The sequence below is a fragment of the Drosophila eugracilis genome, unplaced genomic scaffold (genome assembly GCF_018153835.1).
Source record: "Drosophila eugracilis isolate 14026-0451.02 unplaced genomic scaffold, ASM1815383v1 contig_722, whole genome shotgun sequence".
Lineage (NCBI taxonomy): Eukaryota > Metazoa > Arthropoda > Insecta > Diptera > Drosophilidae > Drosophila > Drosophila eugracilis.
Genome location: NW_024573616.1, coordinates 761,054 through 785,613, shown reverse-complemented (window position 1 = coordinate 785,613; position 24,560 = coordinate 761,054). Strand labels below are relative to the sequence as shown.

Here is a 24,560-nt window from a genome sequence, read left to right as displayed (position 1 = left end):
TTGTGTCTCCTAATCATGAATAATAAAAATACTATCTGGGTTTTTGTTTTTTTTTATTTTCTTGTTTCGTTCGCTTTAGAATATCGCAGAAAATTTACGTTTGCGAGTGGGAGCGTGTGAAAATAAACAACGTTTTGAGGAATGTAAATCCTCCCATCCACTCTAGTACTCCTCAGCACCTTCGCCCTCGCCGTCACCAGAGTCCATGCCGACCTCCTCGTAGTCCTTCTCTAGAGCAGCCAGATCCTCACGCGCCTCAGAGAACTCTCCTTCCTCCATGCCCTCTCCAACGTACCAATGAACGAAGGCTCTCTTGGCGTACATCAGATCAAACTTGTGATCAAGACGAGCCCAGGCTTCAGCAATTGCCGTGGTGTTGGACAACATGCACACGGCACGCTGCACCTTAGCCAGATCTCCGCCAGGAACGACGGTGGGTGGCTGGTAGTTGATGCCCACCTTGAAGCCGGTGGGACACCAGTCCACAAACTGGATGGTGCGCTTCGTCTTAATGGTGGCGATGGCGGCATTTACATCCTTCGGCACCACATCGCCGCGGTACAACATGCAGCAGGCCATGTATTTGCCGTGCCGGGGATCCACCTTGACCATTTGGTTAGCAGGCTCAAAGCAGGCATTGGTGATCTCGGCCACCGACAGTTGCTCGTGGTAGGCCTTCTCGGCGGAGATGACGGGGGCGTAGGTAACCAGCGGGAAATGGATGCGGGGGTAGGGCACCAGGTTTGTCTGAAATTCGGTGAGGTCCACATTAAGGGCTCCATCGAATCGCAGAGAGGCGGTGATTGAGGACACTATCTGGCCAATCAAACGGTTCAAGTTGGTGTACGTGGGTCGCTCGATGTCCAAATTACGGCGGCATATATCATAGATTGCCTCGTTATCGACCATAAAGGCGCAGTCCGAGTGCTCGAGGGTGGTGTGAGTTGTCAGGATGGAATTGTAGGGCTCCACCACGGCGGTGGACACCTGTGGGGCTGGGTAGATGGCGAACTCCAGCTTTGACTTCTTTCCATAGTCCACGGAGAGACGCTCCATCAACAGCGAAGTAAAGCCAGAGCCAGTACCTCCCCCGAACGAGTGAAAGATAAGGAAACCCTGAAGACCGGTGCACTGATCGGCCAACTTGCGGATCCTGTCCAGAACTAGGTCAACGATCTCCTTGCCAATGGTGTAGTGACCGCGGGCGTAGTTATTGGCCGCATCTTCCTTGCCGGTGATCAGTTGCTCCGGGTGGAACAGCTGTCGGTAGGTTCCTGTACGGACCTCATCCACCACTGTAGGCTCCAGGTCAACAAACACGGCGCGGGGCACGTGCTTTCCGGCTCCAGTTTCACTGAAGAAGGTGTTGAAGGAATCATCGCCTCCGCCCACCGTCTTGTCAGATGGCATCTGGCCATCGGGCTGGATTCCATGCTCAAGGCAGTACAGCTCCCAGCAAGCATTTCCTATCTGGACTCCCGCCTGACCAACGTGGATCGAGATGCATTCACGCATATTGATTTTTTACTGGACGATAAGTTATAAAGTTACTGGTTTCCTGTTATAATTTCTCACACGCGACTACGAAAAATCAACGGAAAAAGTGTAGATTTGGGTTCCGGACTCTGCGAGCGTATACTTTGGAATGCCCGAAAAGGGATTTTCAAAAGACGGAAAGCACACGGAACTCTTGGGTGTCACAAAAATAAACTTCACGATTCGTCAATTTGGATATTGAATGTCGTATCAAACTAAAGCTGAATACGTTTGTTTGCTTGAATTTCTTGTGCGCATCATTGCTAGCTCTTGGCCAGAATTGTGTTACCAACGTCAGAAGGATTCGTATGCGATTGTTTCGGAGGTATTTACCAAATTTAAAGATCAGTAAAATTTCTCAGCATAAGCACGCTTGTTAGGTAGTTTTAGTGTGACCGTGGAGGCAAAATTAAAAAACGCGATGTGGTTCATAAAAAATACCAGGTTTATTTCTGATTTTCAGAATTGAAATATATAATCTATTGAACAAATATTTCAATGAATTGGAAAAAAATACAATAATAAAGCATTCATATAGAGAATAAACCATTACAGAATAAAAAGGTTTTTGATTATTTAATGGAAAAGTATGTGTGGTGTTTGTTAATAGAATATGCTAGTTTATTTTTAAATAATAAATAGTTTTTGTTTTATACTTGTCAGAGTTAAAATCTTTGAGTATTTTTAGTTTGCCATACATTTGCTAATTATTTTTGCATATTACTGGTGCATCCATTACAATGCTCGTTTGTTTTTAGTATTTCTTGTGCGCAGTATATTTTTGGGCCTGCGCAGATATCGATCCACTTAGCACATATCGATTAAATGGGCGCAAAATTGGCTGAGTTTAAAATAGTGCATAATTTTGTCTTTGTATATTTAATAGTAAAAGTACTGCTATAGTAGGCGTTTGATGTTAAATAATTTTAAAGGCATCATAGTAGTCTATGCGATTTATGGTGTGTCTAATCTGTCATAGGATTGACATGAAGGAATCGTGTATATTATTGAGGACTGTTATTATTATAAAAGATTCTTTGTATTCGTAAGTAAAAGTACATAAATGGGGAAACAGAAAACCAATTAATTATTTATTATTATATTATTTAGTGTATTTGCACTCAAGTAATATTAATTTACGCTAGGGTAAAAAATTTATATAGTATTTATAAGATTTTAAAATGCCCTTTCTCTTAGCCTTTCTCTTACCTATCGTATATCAAGCAAAACATTTTAAAAACATGCTTTATAAGACTGTAAAAAAGGCTGAGGACTCCAGCCAGCTGCTTCTGAGCCTGAAGGACCTTTTTCTGTGGCGCAATATACGAATAACCTTGATCACCTTCACGAGCATCCTGCTCCTGCTGTTGGACATTATGGTTCACTCGGTGATCAGTGTGCTCAGCATGGCAGGGATAACTATACTCTTGGCAGCCATTGGCCATCGTCTGTTAATGCAGTTGTGGAAGGCCTGGAAGAAGGACATAAACCATAAACAGATCACACGTCTGTATCCTAACGTGAAGGTCGAACTTTCACGGGAGGAGGCTACTAAACTGGCCGAAATGACAGTTTTCCATATTAATTCAATATTAAACCGTATGATTGGATTGTTTCTGGTGGAAAAGTGGGAAGACACCTTCAAGTTGCTGGTGTTGCTCTGCGGTATTAACTTGCTAGGTGACTGTTTCAACGGATTGACTTTGCTAACTTTTGGTAAGTTAGCGAACATATATATATATATATATATATATATCCATATCATATATAAATATGACCGCTTTTTATTTTAGGACACATATCAATTTTTACACTGCCAAAACTGTACGAATGGTACAAGCCCATGATTGATGCCCAGGTCAGAAAATTCCGAAAAAACAAGCTGCAAGAGAAGAATGAACAGAAATCTATTACTGAAAAACCTCAATTTGAAGAATATCCCTCGAAGGAGAATGATGAAATTCAGGAATCCAATAACTCCAACATACTATATAATGTCTGCAACAATGAGCGGCTGTTAGATCTTCTGGAGGCGGAGCACCGCAAAGGATGTCGCTGTCGCGACTGCGAGCACCAGGACTTGCCCATCGAGGCCCACTGAACTGTATTTATCAGTTAATAGTTAAACCCATTTAGTTCTGTTCAAAATTTGTGTTGTGAAATTATATATTAATTACACTCTTAGTTGGCCATCATAAATATTTCGTTTCTTGGCTTCAATCATTAAAATTAATTCGGGGGGAACTTCGAATATACCAGATCGAGTTCTCCGTTCGCCTTAGGTCATAACGTGGCATTCGATTATGACATGTGGAAACTCTACCAGCCGAGTAGTCGATGTCGTATTAAATGCTGGCAATTTTTAGGAACTTGTCTCAGGCATTTTACCTGCCCACAAGCAGGTGATACGGACTCAAAGGTTGTTGAGCTTTCAGTGGGAAAAGTGAGGGGTCGTCGGCAGTGTGGAATATACGGGAACGATTTCTATAGTTTCGAAGGAATTCCGTTTGCCAAGCCACCACTTGGGCCACTTCGTTTTAGGGCTCCTCTACCAGCGGAAGCATGGGATTCAGAGCTGGATGCACGACAGGAGAAGCCAATTCCCTTGCAAATGGATAGGAAAACATGCGAAGTCATCGGCAGTGAGGATTGCTTGTATCTCAACGTGTACACCAAGCATGTAAGTAATCTCAGTTTATATTTTATATAAGGATTTTGGTTAGGCTCTCTATTTAGTAATAACTTTGTTTAGGATATAGGATCCCTTATTTGTAGGGAATTAAGTTAGCATACAACAGTGGATGTTTGTTTTGAAAATATTGAGATTTTATTCCTGAAAATTCAATCATTGTCAGTTAGTTAAAAACGTTGTTATGCCTAAATTAATTTTGAAAGTATTTCAGAGAAATCTAAAAGAGTGGCACTCCGGACTGTTTCAAAAACTGATCGTGGAGCATTAGCTTAGGCATATCATGTGGAATAAACTTCAATTCCTCGTTAATGTTAAGGGCCATTAATGATTCAGAGGTAACAGGTTTCCAATCCACAAGAGGTTTTGTGAGTGGTGAGTTAGGATCCGATGTGGCTGCAAAGTGCACCAACATTGATACCATTCGTAAAATCGTTATGAACTCTGGACGAGATTTGTCCAATCTGAAAGTGGCCGGGAGTACAAAGATATAGCCTAGCTCATCAACATGTCCAACACCGCGCTGTTCCGTTCCATGGTAACGAATCCGGTAAAAGTTGAAATCCGGCGAATCGAAATCAAAACGGTAAAAATATGTCGGGGCCTGGCCGTAAGCCAATCTGGATTGGATTAATCGATATAGATTGTGGAAAAAGTTATGGGTAAACATATCAGTTATGGCATCGAAATGATCCAAGTTCAGTTGATCACCATGCGCCTGACAGAAATATTCCAGCATTTTAACACCCATCTCTCGTTTTTGGATGGGATCACAGATGTTCTTAAGATGAGAGGGAATCACGCGCTCGGGATATTCCTGTAGCGTAAGCAAGACTTTGGGATCAGTCTTAAGATCGACTACGTTCATTAATCCTTCATTAGTATTGGCTCCCAAAATAATAGGAATGCGATTGCTCCACGTGTTTCGGTGTAGTTCTAATGGGTTCTGCCAGGAGAACAGCATTCGGAGTGGAATAGCCCTCTTTACAAGGTCTGAAGGCCATAGAAATCCCATGATTCTTCTCCAATGGAGTAAAAAAATTCGAGGAGACAAGAAGATGCGGATCTGCCTTCAAAAGGTACTCTAAAACCTGGCTATCGATGTTCTCTCCTTCGTATCCCAAATGCTTGGCCAGTCGATATTCCATATTGGGCAGCCGATCCAACTCCATGGAAAAGCCCGCCATAAGGATGGCCTTGTGGAAAAGACCTTCCGTTTGTGGACTGGCTAAAAGAAGTTGAACCAAAGAACTCCCGGAGCTGTGGCCGAAGATAGTTATTCTATCCGGGTCACCATTGAAGTTGGCAGCATTTGCCTTGATCCACTTAAGTCCCAGTATTATGTCCTTCAGACCAGCATTACCAGGAATTTCGAGACTAGGGTCCTTAAAACTAAGAAAGCCTGAAAAAAGAAAAATATTGATTATGTTTGTAATATTTAGTTTGATTTGTTTTATCTCACCTAATGGTCCCAGCCGATGACCAATGCTTATATAGACAACGTTTTCCTTCATAAAATAGTCCGGACTCCATGCCCGTCTCGAAGAATCCCCGCCCTTAAAGGCACCTCCATGGATGTAAACCATTATGGGCATAGGATCGCCGATCAGCTAATAAAAATATAATATATTGTATGGCGGATACTTATTTAAAAAATGTTTGATTTTCAAACTTTAATTAGCGTAACAGTGGGCATAAAAGTGGGTGTGGCCGGATGGTACCACCATAAGATGCGCTGGCATCCCAAGATTATACATACTGAATTTTAACATTCTAGCTCTAATAGTTCCTGATTTAAGCGATTTTAGTTTTTGGTGATTTGTGGGCGTGGCAGGATGCGGAAATAAACTTGCGCTGTCCCGGAACCTCAAGAATCTTCATGCTTAATCTCAACTTTGTATCTGCTATAGTTCCTGAGATCTCAGCGTTCATACGGACAGACGCACATGACTCAACCGTCTTCGCTATTGATACTGATCAAGAATATATATATTTTATAGGGTGGGAAACGATTTCTTCTACCTGTTACATACTTTTCAACGAATCTAATACACCCTTTTACTCTACGAGTAACGGGTATAAATATCTATAAATTGAAACTCACCTTCTTCACTGATATATTCAGATACAGGCAATCCTCGGAGCCCTCCACCAAATCGGTTAAGGAGCTAACTTGTAGGCACTTGTTTAACGGCTGGGAGCAATCTTTAATACCACTCCATGGCTTAAGATCGTGAGGCTCCTTAAAGCGGAGAGTTCCAAGCGGTGGAACAGCATATGGAATGCCATCAAAAGCATAGAACTCATCGTCATAGATCCCCTTAAGAAGTGTTCCTTGCACTTTGCCGTGGGTCGTTTGGACCACTGGGGAGGTTTCACCACTATGCATTATAATTAAATTATATGAATATATGATTTGGCCGGAAAAAAAATCTTCTTCGACTAGTAGAACGACATTTCCGATCTCGAGGGGGACTCAACTTAGAATGTGGAAAATTTTGGAAGAACGAAATTGCAGTTAGATAGTAGCTGCTTATCAATCTTAAAACAAAATCTTAACTTTTACGATGATAGATTATATGCAGATATCTAGGGAAGTAATTTCAAAATTTCACAACATAAAAACAAGGGGGTATTTAAAGATTTTTTTTATAATGATAAGGTTTTATCTTTCAAGTCCATAGGTTGCAAGAATTTATAGTAAATACGCAAATGAAAGATAATAAAAGACTAAAACATATTTATATTTCTCTAATATTAATAATAGTTATACATTTCCTCTTTTCCGATTGATGAATCTCCTAGTTCGATGAAACGAAGCCACCCCTGCCCGTTATGGTGTACATCTACGGCGGAGGATTTCGCACGGGAGGAGCTATTAAGAGCAAATACGGCCCGGACTATTTGATGTGCAAGGATGTTGTCTATGTGCTGTTCAACTATCGACTTTGCTCCCTGGGTTTCCTTTCCATGCCGAGTTCCGAGTCGAATGTGCCGGGCAACGCGGGACTCCAAGATCAGTTACTGGCTCTTCAATGGGTCAAAGAGCACATCCAGAAGTTTAATGGAGACCCGGAGAATATTACGCTGTTTGGTGAGAGTGCTGGGGCTGCCTCGGTGCACTTTATGATGTGCCTGCCGCAGGCCAAGGGTCTCTTCCATAAAGCCATAATGATGTCTGGATCGATGTTAAGTCCATGGGTCGATGCTCCCGAAAAAGAAAGCTCATTTTGCCGGCTAGCCATGGCCGTTGGATATGAAGGGCCCGCGGAAGAGTCCTCTCTACTAAAATTCCTGCAGAGTGTGAAAGCAGAGAAGCTTATCGGTCACGATTTAATCTCAGCCCGGGATCGATGCTTTGGGTTCCTCAACGCCTTTACTCCTGTTGTGGGAGGTCTTATTCAGGCTCCATTTCAGCAGCTGATGAAAGAGGCGTGGTCCTGTCAAGTGCCCCTGCTTCTGGGTGGGACATCCTTTGAGGGACTGGTTTGCTATCCATTTTGCCAGGAGAACAATGGTTATGTGCTGGATCTGCTCAAAGAGGAGCCTGCGATGGTTTTGCCCTATGATCTTTATCAGTCGATGAGCGTCGAGGAGCGAAACATCGCTGCGGATGTATTGATTAAACATCACTACGGACCACGCGGAATCACCAAGAGTAACATTACCCAAATTCTAGATGTGAGTAATAAAAAACTATTTCTGACTATGACTGTCATTAATTTTAGCCTCATAAGCAAAAATATGACATTCATATATATACAAATTATCTCCTCAGCTCTTCAGCTACAAGCTGTTCTGGCATGGCATCCATAGGGTAGTCCTCTCCAGATTAGCCCACGCCCAAGCACCCACCTATCTATACCGGTTCGACTTCGATTCGCCAAAGTTAAACCTGATGCGAAACCAGCTCTGCGGTGACGACATCAAACGCGGTGTCTGTCATGCGGACGACTTGGGTTACATATTCCACAAGCAGGGCCAGAAGAAGCAGCCCTTGGATTCTGCGGAATACCTAACTATTCATCGCATGGTGAGCATATTGACGACCTTTGCCCGGAACGGCGATCCCAATTGTTCGGAGACGGAACCAGATTATTGGTTTCCCGTCTCCACAAAGGCCCCTTTCAAGGTGTTAAACATTGGACAGGAGGTGGAGTGTGTCACGCAGGCCGAAAAGGAGGGTCTGGAGGTGTGGAATAGTCTTTATTGTAACGCGAAATAATGCAAAATATTTTACTATATTTTTTTTTAATAAATATTTTATAAATGGTATTCTTTTTTTTTTCATAATTAATATTAATTTAGCAGGTAGAAGAAGGAGTAACTACCCTTTACCAAATGGTACATATTAAATATGTAAATTTAATAAAGACCAACATGATCTAAATTTTAAGACAATATTTCTTTAATATATATCTTTAAATTACGTTATAAATTAATTTTTAAAAGTGAGATGGAAACTATGCCCACTGTCTAGCTTTTATTCGCTAAAGCTGATCCAAAGCTTTGCGGCAACGCCCCACTCCATCAGAATGCTTTGTGACCGTGTAAACAAAAACAAATCGCATCAATTTGTTTACACTAGTTTTGCCGGCGCGATCCAAATGTTGTTGACCCACTCAGTGGGCGGCCCCGCCCCCCTTTTCGCCTTCAGTTAGTACCAAGAAACTTCAAGATAGTTAGGCTAATAGTTGCTGTTAGAAGAGGTAAGTTAGAACAGGTAATAGAGCGGCCTAGCCAAGTGCTAAGGTAAATTATGATACCTAGTTTCTTCTTACCTGAGATACATATCCATCTTGAAGATACATAACCAGGGGATTCTGATACTCGATTACGGTTAAGCAATTTAGTATTTTAATAACTCTTATTTAAAGGGATTAGGTATTTTTTTTGCAGTGCTTATTAATTATGCATTCTGCTAGGAGGTGTTGCCACTCCCCCCGCCCAAGTTTCCAGCCGACAGCCCACACGCTCCATGATCGGCTGCAGCTATATCAGTTATTCCCTTTATCTCGGGTCCGCACTTGAAATCCATTTTGTTGTATTCTTTTTGTATAAATTTCATTCTCTCCACCGCTCTCTGCGCTCCTCTTTTTTGAGTAATTTGTATTCTGATATTTGTGTTAATGTAGTATATTTTTTTTCTATAACCTTTTTTACTTGTTTTTCGCCTATTTTGCGCGCTTTTTGCCGGACGCTCCGCCGCTGGAATCCGATGTGAAAAAGTGTGTTTTTAATTTCAGTTTCTGTTTGGCGCTGGCGCGATACAGTACGCAGCTCGTGGCCATAATTATATACATATATATATATATATAGCAAAATCGATCGGATCGTGTGTGGTGAACTAGTCTATAGTCGATATGAACAAGAACCTCGGCTTTGTGGAGCGCCTGCGCTGGCGCCTCAAGTAAGTTTCGATGTTAACCTTAATGCCAGACATTTTTTCGTTTGTTATTTATTAAATTATTGCTTATTAATGCGGAGAGTCTTGCTTTCTATACTTTCGATTGGTGCTGTGGTAGTGGGTGCCTTTGTTGTGGTTAGCTTTGTCAATTGTGGCGGTTCGTGCTTCGAGTTTTCTGTTTGTTCAGCTTTTTTTAGGACTTATTTCGTAGTAATTTTACTGTCATGCATGAGTAAGTCTTCGGATGATGGGAATTATTAATTTTTAGCAATCTAATTGCGGCGGTTTCGCAGCCAGAAGATTAGATTTTAAAGAATTACGCAATCGTGATGAGTATGGGTAGGGTAAGGTCATCAAGGAACTTCGATAAAATTGTATTTGATTTAACAAGATTGCGAAGTTATTATTGAAGATAAAGGCGAATGGCGAGCAATTTGTAATAATAAAATACTTTCATAGCTTTCTTATGCTCGCTTTACCATCCAAACATTATGAGTAACCATAATTATTTATATGTGTCATTTTGCAAATCATTTTAGATGATCGAAAACGTTAACTGACAAAGTTTCTTCGCGTTTTATTCGAAAAAGTTGTTGCCGTGGTAATAAAAATGTCACATATAACCATTAATCGGTTCAATTCATAAATCTGCATTTATTGCTTAATCAGTATAACGTTTTCGATGTTAAATTTATAGCCCCATATACTCGTTATTACATGGCTCGCAATTTAATGGATATTAAAACGAGATTCGATGATACTTGCTTTGCAAGCTAGCAGACATCTGTAAAATCAACAATGAGGGCTGCACCCTTAGATCTCAAAAAACGAGTAGCTTGTCAATAGATGATAGCATTAATTAAATATTGACTTGGCCACGTTGCGGGACCATAGATAATTACTTAATTCTCAAAGTCATCATCCTCTCGTCCGGTTCTTATCACGCTTCAGCCTTGATAATGAAGTCTGTGTTATTGGTAAAAATAGTTTCAGTTTCAAACCGTTTCACTGGTGTTTCGCTTTAAATGTATAGCTAAAGCCTATAATTGGCAAATTAAAATTTTATCACGTTGACAGGCAAATAGGTGTGATTTTTTTTATTGCCTTAATGTAATGTAATTATAAGTCTGTGTAGGGCTCAGAATAATTATCAGCAATTTTTCACATTATATACATTGTTAATATTTTTTATTATAAAAACCAACACAACGCTATTAAAACCTAGTAATTTTTTTCAAATTTAAGTGTGTTTTATACGTAAATAAACGAACATCGCGACCTTTGTGATTAAAGACATTTATTTTTAAAGTGAAATGAAATAATTAAGTCCCCTTAAGAGCATGGCCTGTGATAACAAACTGACAGCTGCTGATAAGACAGAAGACAACTGCTTATTATACATTCACAAGATTATGACCACATTTTGATGGTCATTAATGGTCCAGTCCAAGGGGTTGACTGAGCTTCAACTTCAAATGATTTAAGGGCAGTCCTGGGCTTTAAATTTCGAGTACACTGCTCCACTGGCCACCAGTAGCAGCAGCGGACTGTGTTAATTTATCACTGACAGACGTGCCTGGTTAGCAGGTGGACCACACAGTTGACTGCACCACCTAAAACCGGGTGTCCAGGCTGAGCCGGCAACTATGACTATGGGTACACTTAAAAAGGTGATTCTGTATTTGGATTTTTAGATTTAACTCAATAAATATGTGCATTAAAATATTTTGGGTTTGGTTTTGTGATTCCTTAATTAATCTATCTGTCTGTTAAGTTCGCCCTTTATTTCCTTAGTTTACCGAATCAATATCCTTTCAGTTTATACATGAGTAGACTTTAAAACCTTTTTCAAAGTGTCTCCATGAAGCTGAGAAATGGGTTTTGAATGGGCTGGTATGGGCTGGTCTGGTGGATGCGATGTGATGAACATCAGCAAAACAATTTAAATTTAATGCAATGCATGCAGTCTGCCCAGTGGCATGTGGCTTTGAGAATGAATTAAAATAATTGACTTTGTGACAAAAATATCAAATTATCCGGGTGCTGGTCGAGCCCAATATTGTTATGCTAATTATATGTATCATCATCATTGCAATTGCAGAACCATCGAGCATAAAGTCCAGCAGTATCGTCAGTCCACCAACGAGACCGTACTTGCTGACACGGAGTACGGAAAAGTGCGGGGTGTGAAGCGATTGTCGATCTACGATGTACCCTACTTCAGTTTCGAGGGAATCCCCTACGCCCAGCCTCCGGTGGGGGAGTTGAGATTCAAAGCGCCTCAAAGGCCTATCCCCTGGGAGGGAGTAAGGGACTGCAGCCAGCCGAAGGATAAGGCTGTTCAAGTGCAGTTCGTTTTCGATAAAGTCGAGGGTTCTGAGGACTGCCTCTACCTGAATGTTTACACTAACAATGTGAGTATGGAAAACATAAAGAGATACTTAAATAAATATAAATTTACATTTTCCATTGAGACATACCTCTGATTCGTTCGATATAACATTCCATTTATTCTATTAATTTTACTAATTTATCAAAATGTTTGCTCCACGAAGCTTTGCCAAACATATTTACGACTTCATTATAATTTTTATTATAAATAAATAAATGCAATAAATCAGTTTCTGTTTTGGTGAATCAATCTATATAATTATTTATTTATTAATAAATTTTTGTAGGTGTATAAAAATATGTTTCTCGAGTCGGATGATTAGATCTCAATTATAATTAAAAAAGTCTTGATTTTTAATATCTTACATCAATTGTGACCACAAACTTAATCCACTTTTTCATAACATTAATAACTTAACTTATCTTAACATAACTTTTCATTCAATTTAACTTCTAAGAATAAACATTTGCTACAACACACGGTTTTCTTTTCAGATAAAGATAATTAATGTATATCTTAAAAGAGTAAATACTTTTATAATATCTTCAAATTACACATTCTAAGCAAAAGATACACTGAGCTTTGGAAGAGATAGATTGTATGACTTTTTTATATTTTAATACTTATTGTGTAAATAATAAAACCTTATTTTTAAACTGTTTTAAATTTAAAGGTAAAGCCAGATAAGCCCCGTCCTGTTATGGTTTGGATTCATGGAGGTGGCTTTATTATCGGCGAGGCCAATAGAGAATGGTATGGCCCGGACTACTTCATGAAGGAGGATGTTATCCTGGTCACCATTCAATATCGACTTGGTGCTTTGGGTAGGTTATATATTGTACTAGAAAATTCTTGTACTAAGTCTTTAATTACCCATATAGGCTTCTTGAGTTTGAAGTCACCTGAACTAAATGTACCTGGAAATGCTGGTCTCAAGGATCAGGTCTTGGCCCTGAAGTGGATCAAGAATAATTGCGCCAGCTTCGGTGGGGATCCCAACTGCATAACTGTCTTCGGAGAAAGTGCTGGAGGCGCCTCCACTCATTATATGATGATTACCGAGCAGACCCAAGGACTCTTCCATCGCGGTATCCTGCAGTCTGGTAGTGCCGTTTGTCCATGGGCCTACAACGGCGACATCACCCATAATCCCTACAGAATAGCCAAGCTGGCTGGCTACAAGGGGGAGGATAACGACAAGGATGTACTGGAATTCCTGCAGAATGTGAAAGGCAAGAGATCTGATTAGGGTCGAGGAAAATGTCTTGACTTTGGAGGATCGCGCGAACAAGATTATGTTTGCCTTTGGGCCTTCGCTGGAACCATTCAGCACGCCCGAGTGTGTTATACCTAAGCCTCCAAAGGAGATGATGAAGACGGCCTGGAGCAACTCCATTCCCATGATGATTGGAAACACTTCATACGAGGGTCTGCTGTGGGTTCCGGGTAAGAAGATGTACTGTTTTATTTTTAATGAAACTAAAATTTCACTATTTTAATTAACAGAGATCAAGATGATGCCTCAGGTGGTGCAGCAGGTGGATGCTGGTACTCCTTTCATTCCTAGGGAATTGCTGGCCAAGGATCCCAGTAAGGATAAACTGGATTCGTGGAGTGTTAAGATTCGTGATGCTCATCGCACTGGAACAGAAAGCACCCCAGATAATTATATGGATGTAAGTGATTTGAAAAGACTTCTTCGTTCATTTATGACTACATTTATGACACTCTCCAGCTCTGTTCGATTTACTACTTCGTTTTTCCGGCTCTGAGGGTGGTCCATTCCCGTCACACCCATGCCGCTGGAGCTCCTGTATATTTCTACCGATATGATTTCAACTCGGAGGAACTCATCTTCCCTTACCGCATTATGCGAATGGGTCGTGGTGTTAAGGGTGTGAGCCATGCTGATGATTTGGCCTACCTATTCACCAGCCTTTTGGCTCGTCGATTGCCCAAGGATAGTCGGGAGTACAGGAATATCGAGAGGACTGTAGGAATCTGGACGCAGTTTGCTGCCACGGGAAATCCTTACAACGAGAAAATTAACGGCATGGACACTCTGACCGTAGATCCAGTTCGCAAATCTGATACGGTCATCAAGTGCCTTAACATCAGTGATGACCTGAAGTTCATCGATCTGCCTGAGTGGTCAAAATTGAAGGTTTGGGAAAGCCTTTATGACGACAACAAAGATTTATTGTTTTAAGGGGAAAATAACTCTTTAGTAATGTGTATATATATAGGACAAAATGCTTTATTAAATAAATGTTACGATATGCTTGTTTATTACATTTCAATTTCCCATAATGACCAAAACGTTCTATGTGAAAACCATGTTTAATAGCCAAGAATTTCTCATAGATAAGCATAACCCTTTTTCTAACCTATCCCAAACTTTTTTCTGAGCCTACCAGTTCGTATGCAAAAAGATTTGCCAGACACTTTCGACTTTTTTGTCAGTTCTCTATGAAAACAATAGAAAAATTACATTTTTAGACTATTTTAAATTGAAAGGGTTTTTTCAAGACGCAGGGAATATAAAGGAAAAGAATTCCGATCCCGTTGATAGAATGGCTGCAACTCGTCGTCTGACCCGGGAGCTCTCCGACCTGGTTGAGGCCAAGATGAGCACTCTGCGGAACATCGAGAGCAGCGACGAGTCCCTGCTAATGTGGACGGGACTCTTGGTTCCGGAAAAGGCGCCTTATAACAAGGGCGCCTTTCGCATTGAAATTAATTTCCCGCCACAGTATCCCTTTATGCCGCCGAAGATCCTTTTCAAGACGAAGATCTATCACCCGAATGTGGACGAGAAGGGAGAGGTGTGCCTGCCCATAATCAGTACAGATAACTGGAAGCCCACAACGCGCACAGAGCAGGTCCTCCAGGCCCTGATAGCCATTGTCCATGACCCAGAACCAGAGCATCCGCTACGTTCTGACCTGGCCGAAGAGTTCGTAAAGGAGCACAAGAAGTTCATGAAGACCGCCGAGGAGTTCACTAAGAAGAATGCGGAGAAGCGACCAGAGTAAGGTCAGCCTGCAGTTCACATTATTTGTATTTCAAAATTAAATATATTTTAGGCCATGAAAATCAACTTGTCGGTCATACTGTGTAATTTTATTTTTTATAATGAGATACTCCGGGTAAATACAACTCAATGACTAATAACTAATAACAGATAATAATAATATAAATAATAATACAATTTTCCGATGGTACACAAAATACTTGCTAATAAATTTTCCAGGTGTAACCTGAAAATTGATCAAACTATTTTTATTCTTATCGGAACTAAATCAGAAGTCATCATCGCATATATACTTGATCAGAAGTGCCTCAGGGCTGACAAGTTATTTATAAATCCAAGTGCCTAGCATTTTGCTGGCCTAGTTGGTTATTGAATAAGTTATGGGGGATTGGGCAGACTAGCATTAGCCTAAACCTTTTGGAAATAACACTAGTGCCTTTAAATAGCTAGAATATAATATAAAAAGTGTATTAAAAGGTGTTTATGGTCCATATGAGATGATATTTAAAGTATAAACTAACCGCTAAACAAGTTCAAAACGGCGTCAACAACAGGGAATTACTCTCGATGACTTTAATTGACCAATTAAGTTGTGAATGAAATTTGTCATATAAAAATGAAAAAAGCGGTTTCAACCATGCTTAGTAAAAAAGCCATCACATGGAAATAAACTCGATACAAACACGTTAGTTTGCGTGGCTTAGTAGGGGTAAAATGGCTTTGTAAGTCGATATAATATTCTATAATTACGCGAACTACATTTTCCTGGTTTGGCCTCTCAGGGGAAACTAACTCAATTAGCTGTGAGTAGATTTTGATGGCCAGAAATGTGCCTATATCGATTTCATGAAATACCTTTGTTCTATTACCATTTCAGCCATTGCTGATTCTCCCAGTTACTTTGGTAATTGCATATTGTAGATTTATCATGGCAATTTCTAAGGGCAAGAGAATCGTCTTCATCAGCACTCAATAAAATTACCGGAATTATTGAGTAATGCGGAAAACTGGTTTGTTATTCACCCTGAATAAATTAATAAATAAAACTGAATGCATTTTGCAAGGTAAGGCAGCTTTTGAAGTGTATCTTTATGTCGGAAAATCCGTTTTGTTATATATAAAATATTCAAGTGTATATATTTATTCATTGTTTATATTTATTTGGGGATATACTTCTTCTAAGTAATCTGCTTAAAAACTATTTCTGTATAAAAGTATAAATAATGTAGGTGAATAATTATAAATATTCTTCTTTTAAGTATTTAATAAATAATTGATTAAGTGAGTAAATACTCATAAGTTGACTCTTAATTTTGTGTAACTCTTCGATGAGTTTGTCCATTATATCCAACTGCATTAAGTGCTTACCAAAATGTCACATCTATCACATATGAATATTAAATTAAGTACACCCAAAAATGATATATTAGCTGTCATAAATACTATAATATTTTGAGATGAGTAAAATGTCGCCTCATCAGAAATTACAACCTTTTGCCTTTAACTTTCTGAAAACAATATTACTGTTCTTTTAAGTTCACGGCTAATATTGATGTTATTTCATATTGATTCATAATTTCTAGCTCACTAAATGCAATCCTTTTTATGGTGCCCGGCAAGAAATGCCCAAAACTCTGCCCGCATAACAGCAATAACATTAATAACATTGGCGGAGGGCTGATAGGCGAATACTACCGAATGCTATAAACAATAAACAAAGCGGCAGCAACAAAAACGATAACGCCTAAACAAAACAACGGCGCCCAGCACGGCCAGCAAGCGAACTCACTCGACCAAACCGAATGCCCCAAGGCATTTGTTTGAGTGCACAGCGCACACAAAGCTAGAATATCACTCATACGACCCCGTGGCCAGTACGGAATGGGCAAACGAGTGGAAAAATCATCATCGACAAGCTGCTTGTGCTTGTGCTTCTCTGTGTGTGAGAATGTGTGTTTGCGAGTCGAACGTCGGCGGGCACTAAACTTAGCCGGCGCTTACTTTAAATGCTCAGTTGCCGAGCGGACCCTGAGTAAAGCGCAACGCCAGCCTTAGATTCTCAGGCTACAAATTAGTCCCAGTTCCCGCAATAAAAATCCGGTGCCTTTATTTCAATTACTCCGAATCTGTGAAATCAGAGCAACAAGTGATGTGACATTGGGTTTTGTGAAGCAAATAAAGCGAGAACAGAAAATAGTGAATTCAAATCTCGATTAATTCCGCTTTAAAACAAAAAGCAACAAAGTAAAAGTTAAAAGGGCCGGCAGCTGATTCGACTCCCGTTACGCATTCGCCCCATTGTCCAGTTGCGATTTTTATACATTTTCCGTGTGTGTCGCCCGCGTTTGTTTTCACTGGGATTTCGAACAGCTTTCCAATTGTGTTTTGTGTATTTAATAGTTTCGCATATATAGACCAATATATCCGGAAGGGAATCGATTGTGGCCGCGGGCGTGAGACCACAGCAAGATGTCATTCGATATAGCCGTGGCCGATCAGATGCGCATTGCACTGAAGTAAGTCAAACAATTCAGTTTAAGTGAAATCGAAGGATGTTTATTCGTAAAGTTTATATAGAAGTCTTGTATTCAGCAATGTTTCACATATCGATTTTAGAACCTAAAGAATGTTTTATATTTTGAAATAAATAAGGGGACTTATCAAATTGAATAGTTCTGCAAAGAAAAATATGAGAACTTTAGCGTGTCGGAGACTGTATTATATTATAAAAATAACTTGACGATAACCTCTCGGATTTCACACAAATTATTATTTAAATTGTATTTCAAAGTTGTTCCAGATAACATCTGGCATAGTTTTAAAAACACTTATTTGATAAGCTTATTCTGAAATACATTTTTCTGTACATTTCGGCAAGAAACATTCCGCAGGCGTGGAGTCTAGTAAATTCACCAATCAATAAGGTCAATTGGCGGGATCCACACTCTTCTGTATACTGTAACCCATGAGTTGCCATGACCATATGTGTCTCAAGCCGAGAAGCCCCGATAAGAGAAGTTCGGCCCGCCGAGCATCGATTCTTATCAAGAGATTACAGACTGCTCTGGCAGAGACCCGAATCCGGTTCACCATTTGGGTCTTATTAATAGTCATAAAGTCGCCGATAAGGTCTCGTTTCTGCATCCGCATCATCGGCATTCGTAATAAACAAATCGGAACGTCATCAACTCGAAGTCTCGTCGAAAAGATTGGTAATGAAATTCGTCAAGCGATCAGCAGACATCTGGTGTGGACCTTGTCCCCCTCCGGCATTACACATCAGTTTTAGAAATCAATGTCGGGGCTCTTGAGTGCGAAAAAGTTCAAGCGAATTATGTCGAAGCAGCCGCACACGATTGATAAGGGAAAACTCGCAGTAACTGCCTCTGTTTGGGCCAACTATCAATTATCGGTATCAAGCATATAGACTGATAAGATTTTAAACTACCCTAGCTTATGATGGTGCGTCAGTAAGTAGATTACCAAAACCTTTTGCGATCCTCTGATATAAATCATTTGCGGGACAGCCCACTCAGCTGAAATAGTTGGAAAAAATAAATACGTTTTTGTTTCTCACATAATTAATTTTTTTTGGTGACGATTAGAAAAATTATTTAATAAGAATCACGTTTGGCAAATGTCAAGGCAATTACACTAAGTTGCAGCCTCAGCGCAAAAGTTTTAGCTTGAGAGTAGAGACTTGGCCAAAAGCAAAGAAGCCCAAGAGAAAAAAGCAGTTAAAAAGTTAAACGAAGAAGTCAGGCAAGGTAAACAAGAAACGAAGAAGTTCAATGGACGAATGCAAATCGACTTTTATACAACAAACTTAAACTTTAGCTTTGTCCGCGCCCTCCAATAAACTATTTGCTGGTCTTAAATGCCTAAATTTATTTCTCACACTTCAATTTTTATTTCCAGTCTAATTGTCCGTATCATCTTAGGGTATTCAATTGCGTTGCTAATTGAAATAAATTTAAACTTAATTACACAAAAAATTTCTATTCAAATATTAATATTTTTCTTAATAAGTCAGCAGTCCTGAAAGTTTAAATAACTAGAAGCTGTTGTAAATATTTTCTTTCGCTGTTTCGTCAATATTTGAAATTGTTTTTAAGTAAAAATACGTTAAAAGTAAATATAACAAGTTTGATCAAAAATCAACGGGTTTCTATAACTTTCTGCATCGCTTTACACACGAATGCTTGAATTTGATAGATGGAAAATATGAAATATTATACTTGCCTTATTTTTGTTTTTGGTGGAAAAATAATATTGAATACTGAATGCACTCAAGCAAAATGCCATTGACCTGGTTGCAAGGCTTTGATGCATGGCAATATTGATTGATTTTCCGAAATTTTCCATTTTAATTTCCATTTCACATCCTCTCATTCGTATTTTAATTTGTAAATATTTTGAGTTGCCAGTTGCACAGTTTATTTTTCTAAAAAATACAGAAAATACAAACACAAACACACATGCAATTATGTTTGAAATGAAATTGAATTTGGATTTCCTTAATCTGTTCATTTTGATTCCGAGACCATTTCTCCACCAACAATTTGCAGTTCATACGAGACCAGATTATTTAATTCGCCATGCGGATGTGGAACACCATTTGCTGCGGTGAAAAAATAATCTAATTCCCCAGTGGAGGACAGAAAAAGAAACCAGTTCTCCGTCAAGAATATGGTGGGTTATTCAAGAAATGGATATTAGGGCTCGACCTCGACTGGCAGCTTGCAATTAGCACTTGTTCTCTAATAGATTGCATCTTGAAAAGTGATTTCCACTGGAATTTCTCAAGGCTGCGACTGCAAAACCCGCCAGAAGTAGACGCTGGGCAGCTGTTAATTAATCGCTGCCTCTGTTTACTACTCGTAGACCCGTTTGCTCTCATGATTTGTGATCGTTGTACTTGACTTTTGTCTGGGCTGGGCATTTCATCTTCTTTACTTTATTTCACTGTACAGCCATAGACATTTATGAGTTCTTCTATTTTGCGGCGGCGTATGGCGGTCTGTTGTGGATCGGCTCACGCGTCGTTTAGAGCGCACGTTCCCAAATGGAAACGCACTTGAAATTTGAATTGGCCGCGCCTCCATCGCTGTAGGGTATTTCCAATTCATCATACCCATTAAAATTCTATTAGAGAGCTTAGATTTTTAAGCGTTTTAATTTTATTTATAAAAATTGTATATTATTTCTTAACATATTTTGAAACAAAAGGTGAAAAAGGTTATAACAAGGTATCATTTTAAATCTATAATAAATAAGAATAAAGCTTCATTACGAAAGTTCTTATGAGGAAGTATCTAATATTTTAAAGCTTAAAAAAATAGTATAAAATTAAAGGTATATATTCTTTTTTATATACTTTTTTCGGCATATTTTAATGGTATTAAAATAAAAAGTTATTTTTAATATTAAAAAGGGAGTTTCTCATAAAATATTTTAAGATACTTTATGTTTATTTATAAAACGAACTTTCAAATAGCTTTTTTGGACTTATAAAAACGCTAACATTACGTAGTTGAGTATCCCTACATTTATTTCTGCCGACTTACAGGGCATCACACTCCACATCACTTCGCACACACATTCTATTTTCACTATTGGCTATTTATATTTAATTTTGTTTACGCGCTAATTGAAAATTCGCAAAAAAAATACTAGAAACACACCGTCAAGCGTTTGTTTACAAACAAAATCGAAAGCGAACGCCCAAACACTTCGGGAGGTGTCTTTGCCAGCAAAGTGTTTCTGACTCTGCCGCCTTAAATGTATTTTCAATTAATTTATTTATCCAATTTCCCTGCAGCTACGTCAAGTTCAAGACAAACCAGCAGCGCCTGCGCAGCAATGACAAGGTCATCGCCGACACGGTCTACGGCAAGGTGAAGGGGGTGAAGTGGCAGTCGATCTACGGCAACAACTACTACAGCTTCGAGGGCATCCCGTTTGCCAAGCCCCCGGTGGGCGATCTCCGTTTCAAGGCGCCCGTGGAGCCCGACCACTGGACAGAGGTGAAGAGGTGTACACGGGTCCGCTCTAAGCCCTGTCAGGTCAACATTGTTTTGAAGCAGGTGCAAGGCAGCGAGGATTGCCTGTATCTTAATGTCTACACAAGGGAGGTGAGTTGAAGGAAGCAGGTTTATTCTTACCTTTAGGATTTCTAAGCACTTTAAGCATTTTAATTTGTTTTGATTTTTCAAAATGAGTTTTTAATAAAAATCTTTTCGAACCCGATATTGCTAGATAAAATGTGTTGATAAAAATAACGTAAAATCATTCGTTAAAACCGATTCGTCCAATTAGGTGACAGACAGACTGACGAAAACCAAAAGTCCAAATGATGAAATAGACTATGGTTATCAGCGTTGTTGATCACATTTGTTAAATTTACGATCCATAAAAAAGACTGTAAACGCCTGATGATAAAGAACTACTTCTACTGATTTTAAAGTTGATATATTTAGTGGTTATCAATGAATTTTTGAAAGCACTTTCTTTCACCTTATAATTCTTAACGTTGTGGTTATATTTTCCTTGTATATTAATTAGTTTACTTATTTCATTTTTCAAAGCTGCATCCTCACAGACCTTTGCCGGTTCTGGTTTGGATTTATGGCGGCGGCTTTCAAATGGGCGAAGCCTCGCGGGATCTCTACAGTCCGGATTACATAATGATGGAACATGTGGTTCTGGTGGTTATATCCTATCGCCTAGGAGCCTTAGGCTTCCTCAGTCTTGAAGACGAAGAGCTGGATGTTCCTGGAAATGCTGGACTCAAGGATCAAGTGATGGCCTTACGATGGGTAAATCAGAATTGTAAATTCTTTGGTGGCGATCCGGAAAATATAACCGTTTTTGGTGAGAGTGCTGGAGGAGCATCCACTCACTACATGATGCTGACCGATCAGACAAGAGGACTCTTCCACAAGGCAGTAATAATGTCTGGGGCGGCTCTGGCACCCTGGGCTCAGACTCCTACTCATATAAATTGGCCCTATCGCTTAGCCCAGGCAACTGGTTACACGGGGGAAGCAACGGATCGGGATATATTTGCTTATCTTAAGAAGTGCAAGGCCAGCAGTATGCTAAAGGTGGCCGAGGATATTATCACTATGGAGGAGCGTCATCAGCGTCTGACTATGTTTAGCTTTGGACCCACAATCGAACCCTACTTGACCTCACATTGTGTGATTCCCAAGTCCCCACTGGAAATGATGCGCGACTGTTGGGGCAACAGCATTCCTATGGTCATCGGAGGCAACTCCTTCGAGGGCCTCCTTATGTTCCCTGAGGTTAACAAGTGGCCTGAATTACTTTGCCAGCTGGGTAACTGCGAAAATCTCGCTCCCATGGATGCCCAGCTAAATGAGGAGCAAAGAAGAGCCTTCGGCAAGCAAGTGCGGGAGCTATACTTTGGCGATAGGACCCCTGGTAGGAAGACCATATTGGAGTACAGTGATGTAAGTTGAAAAAGATATACAGAAATACTATTAGTTTTAATACAGAAATTTAGTTTTTAGAGTTCATTTTGAAGCATTTAGTGTTAACAAAAATCCTTACTCTAAAGGAAATTAATATTAAACTTCTTATTATTATTTTTCTAATAATATTAACATCTCATCTCCGTTACAGCTCTTCTCGTACAAATATTTCTGGCACGGCATCCAAAGGACTTTGCTCTCGCGTGCCCATCACGCTCCATTGGCTCCAACGTTCCTATACCGCTTCGACTTCGACTCCAAGCACTTCAATATCATGCGAATTATCACCTGTGGGCGCAAGGTGCGCGGCACCTGTCATGCTGATGATCTATCCTATTTGTTTTACAATGCTGCTGCCAAGAAGCTAAAACGCCGCACAGCCGAGTTCAAAACAATAAAGCGGCTAGTTTCCATGGTCGTTCAGTTTGCAATTTCGGGGGATCCCAATATCCCGATGGTCTACCAGGATGAGAAGGAACAGCCGCAGGGTGCGTGGCTGCCCATTTCTCGGGAGGATGAGGTTTTCAAGTGCCTAAATATATCGCACGATGTGCATGTGATTGATTTGCCCGAGGCCGAGAAGCTGCGACTTTGGGACAGCATCTACGACAGAGAACTCCTGTACTGAAAGACCCAGCCATCTGCCTTCGCCTAACACTCCCCATCGCAATAACATTTATCAATAGCAATATAGCCTTATTCGTAGGTATTAGCCCCTAAGCTGGCCCTGGGGTGGCCTTAAAAGCACATCAAATGTACACATGTAAATAGTGATTTTTTAAAGCCTAGCAATAAGAGTAAATACATCAAAATATATACACAAACACGAGTTGGTAAATATGATGTTTGCATGAAAATTGGCCATCAGACTTCAAAGGCCAAGGTAAGTTATTTTTGCATTAACGCTAAAAATGGGAAAGAATTTTTTTTTGGTAAGAAAGAAGTTAAAAATATTTTTAAATATATATTTTTATAACAAATAAATGAGGTTCATTATACAAAAATGTCAGTCGATATAATTATTAATTCAATTCAAAATAATAAAACAAAATAAATGAATTGAGAAAATATATTTGTTGTGCAAAAAAATGGGTACAAAATTGAAAATATTTCTAAGAAAAGCCTTAGCATAAGCAAGACGTTGAATATTTTTCTTATAAACAAATAGTCAATTTCAAACATTTTTTCATAACTTATTAAAATCCGCTTTATTAATCTTGAAACAACAAACTCTGATATTTTTTACAAAGCTGCACAGAAATTTAAAAAAAAACCTGACATTCGTCAAAATCAGGCTTAATCATTTTCAGATAAACATTTTCAAAATTTCCATGATACGTAAGCAACATTCTTATGTTTCTTGTGAGATATTCGTCCAAAAAAATTTCTGTTCATTTCCTATTTTTATTTTCTGAAAACTAAAATTAGGGTTCAAAAATTCTTGGCATTCACTTAAATCCGGTTTAATCATCTTAAGATAAAAAGTGTTTCAGTTTTAGTAAAAATCATACGTAAGCAACACTCTTGTGTTTCCTGTTCAAACTTGCTTCCAATTTTTTACTGATAAGCCGTGAAACCCCTATTGATTCTGTTCTGATTTTAAACAATTTCTATAAATAATAAACTGTTGTGCTTTATATAATAATAAAACGTTTGTAATACTTACTTGAATTATATAAAATAGTTAAATTATTAGGAGTAATTAAACTTAGATAACAAGCGCTTTTTCAGCTATATTTGTATAACAATTATTACCTATTTTTCTTAAATGTTTTAAAAAACATTTTTTCTACTTTAAAACAATCAAAATTTTAAAAAATATAATATTAAATGAACTTAAATCTGGTTTTAACCATTAATTTGTTGTAAAGTATATATTGAAATCAGGAATTATATTTATTTTTCTCTGCGGAAAACCCATTTCAGATTTTTTCTTAAGAATAGGTAATTCAAACTTCAACTTTTACAACTTGTTTACCACATATCACATCATTATTTTGGTCTTG

General features: G+C 39.2%; 7 protein-coding genes across 7 annotated transcripts; 5 read left to right on the top strand and 2 right to left on the bottom strand.

The window, feature by feature from the left end:
* Nucleotides 1-36: 36 nt before the first annotated feature.
* On the bottom strand, nucleotides 37-1,930 carry LOC108115116 (tubulin alpha-3 chain). The gene has a single exon (XM_017226368.2). It carries the CDS (start codon nucleotides 1,513-1,515, stop codon nucleotides 163-165), a length of 1,353 nt encoding a protein of 450 aa, XP_017081857.1. The 5' UTR covers nucleotides 1,516-1,930; the 3' UTR covers nucleotides 37-162.
* Nucleotides 1,931-2,537: 607 nt separating this feature from the next.
* LOC108115118 (reticulon-1-A) lies at nucleotides 2,538-3,720 on the top strand. The gene is made up of 3 exons (XM_017226369.2): nucleotides 2,538-2,581; nucleotides 2,734-3,252; nucleotides 3,330-3,720. Exons 2-3 carry the CDS (start codon nucleotides 2,778-2,780, stop codon nucleotides 3,635-3,637), a joined length of 783 nt encoding a protein of 260 aa, XP_017081858.1. The 5' UTR covers nucleotides 2,538-2,581; nucleotides 2,734-2,777; the 3' UTR covers nucleotides 3,638-3,720.
* Nucleotides 3,721-3,797: 77 nt separating this feature from the next.
* On the top strand, nucleotides 3,798-8,450 carry LOC121530398 (esterase B1). The gene is made up of 3 exons (XM_041819432.1): nucleotides 3,798-4,216; nucleotides 7,031-7,906; nucleotides 8,004-8,450. Exons 1-3 carry the CDS (start codon nucleotides 3,845-3,847, stop codon nucleotides 8,448-8,450), a joined length of 1,695 nt encoding a protein of 564 aa, XP_041675366.1. The 5' UTR covers nucleotides 3,798-3,844.
* LOC108115115 (esterase B1-like) lies at nucleotides 4,285-6,681 on the bottom strand. Its single transcript, XM_017226367.2, is given in 4 exon segments — nucleotides 4,285-5,162; nucleotides 5,164-5,627; nucleotides 5,688-5,835; nucleotides 6,330-6,681. Coding segments are annotated over 4 exon segments (1,614 nt in total). The 5' UTR covers nucleotides 6,615-6,681; the 3' UTR covers nucleotides 4,285-4,445.
* Nucleotides 8,451-9,493: 1,043 nt separating the features above from the next.
* Nucleotides 9,494-14,316, top strand: LOC108115051 (esterase B1). Its single transcript, XM_017226298.2, is given in 7 exon segments — nucleotides 9,494-9,635; nucleotides 11,734-12,046; nucleotides 12,698-12,848; nucleotides 12,906-13,252; nucleotides 13,254-13,470; nucleotides 13,531-13,700; nucleotides 13,760-14,316. Coding segments are annotated over 7 exon segments (1,719 nt in total). The 5' UTR covers nucleotides 9,494-9,588; the 3' UTR covers nucleotides 14,234-14,316.
* Nucleotides 14,317-14,487: 171 nt separating this feature from the next.
* Nucleotides 14,488-15,157, top strand: LOC108115119 (ubiquitin-conjugating enzyme E2-18 kDa). Its single transcript, XM_017226370.2, has 2 exons — nucleotides 14,488-15,055; nucleotides 15,111-15,157. The coding sequence occupies exons 1-2, from the start codon at nucleotides 14,598-14,600 to the stop codon at nucleotides 15,115-15,117; spliced, it is 465 nt and encodes a 154-aa protein (XP_017081859.1). The 5' UTR covers nucleotides 14,488-14,597; the 3' UTR covers nucleotides 15,118-15,157.
* Nucleotides 15,158-17,085: 1,928 nt separating this feature from the next.
* Nucleotides 17,086-23,378, top strand: LOC108115110 (esterase B1). The gene is made up of 4 exons (XM_017226362.2): nucleotides 17,086-17,574; nucleotides 20,880-21,192; nucleotides 21,646-22,533; nucleotides 22,706-23,378. Exons 1-4 carry the CDS (start codon nucleotides 17,528-17,530, stop codon nucleotides 23,180-23,182), a joined length of 1,725 nt encoding a protein of 574 aa, XP_017081851.2. The 5' UTR covers nucleotides 17,086-17,527; the 3' UTR covers nucleotides 23,183-23,378.
* The last annotated feature ends 1,182 nt before the right edge of the window (nucleotides 23,379-24,560 follow it).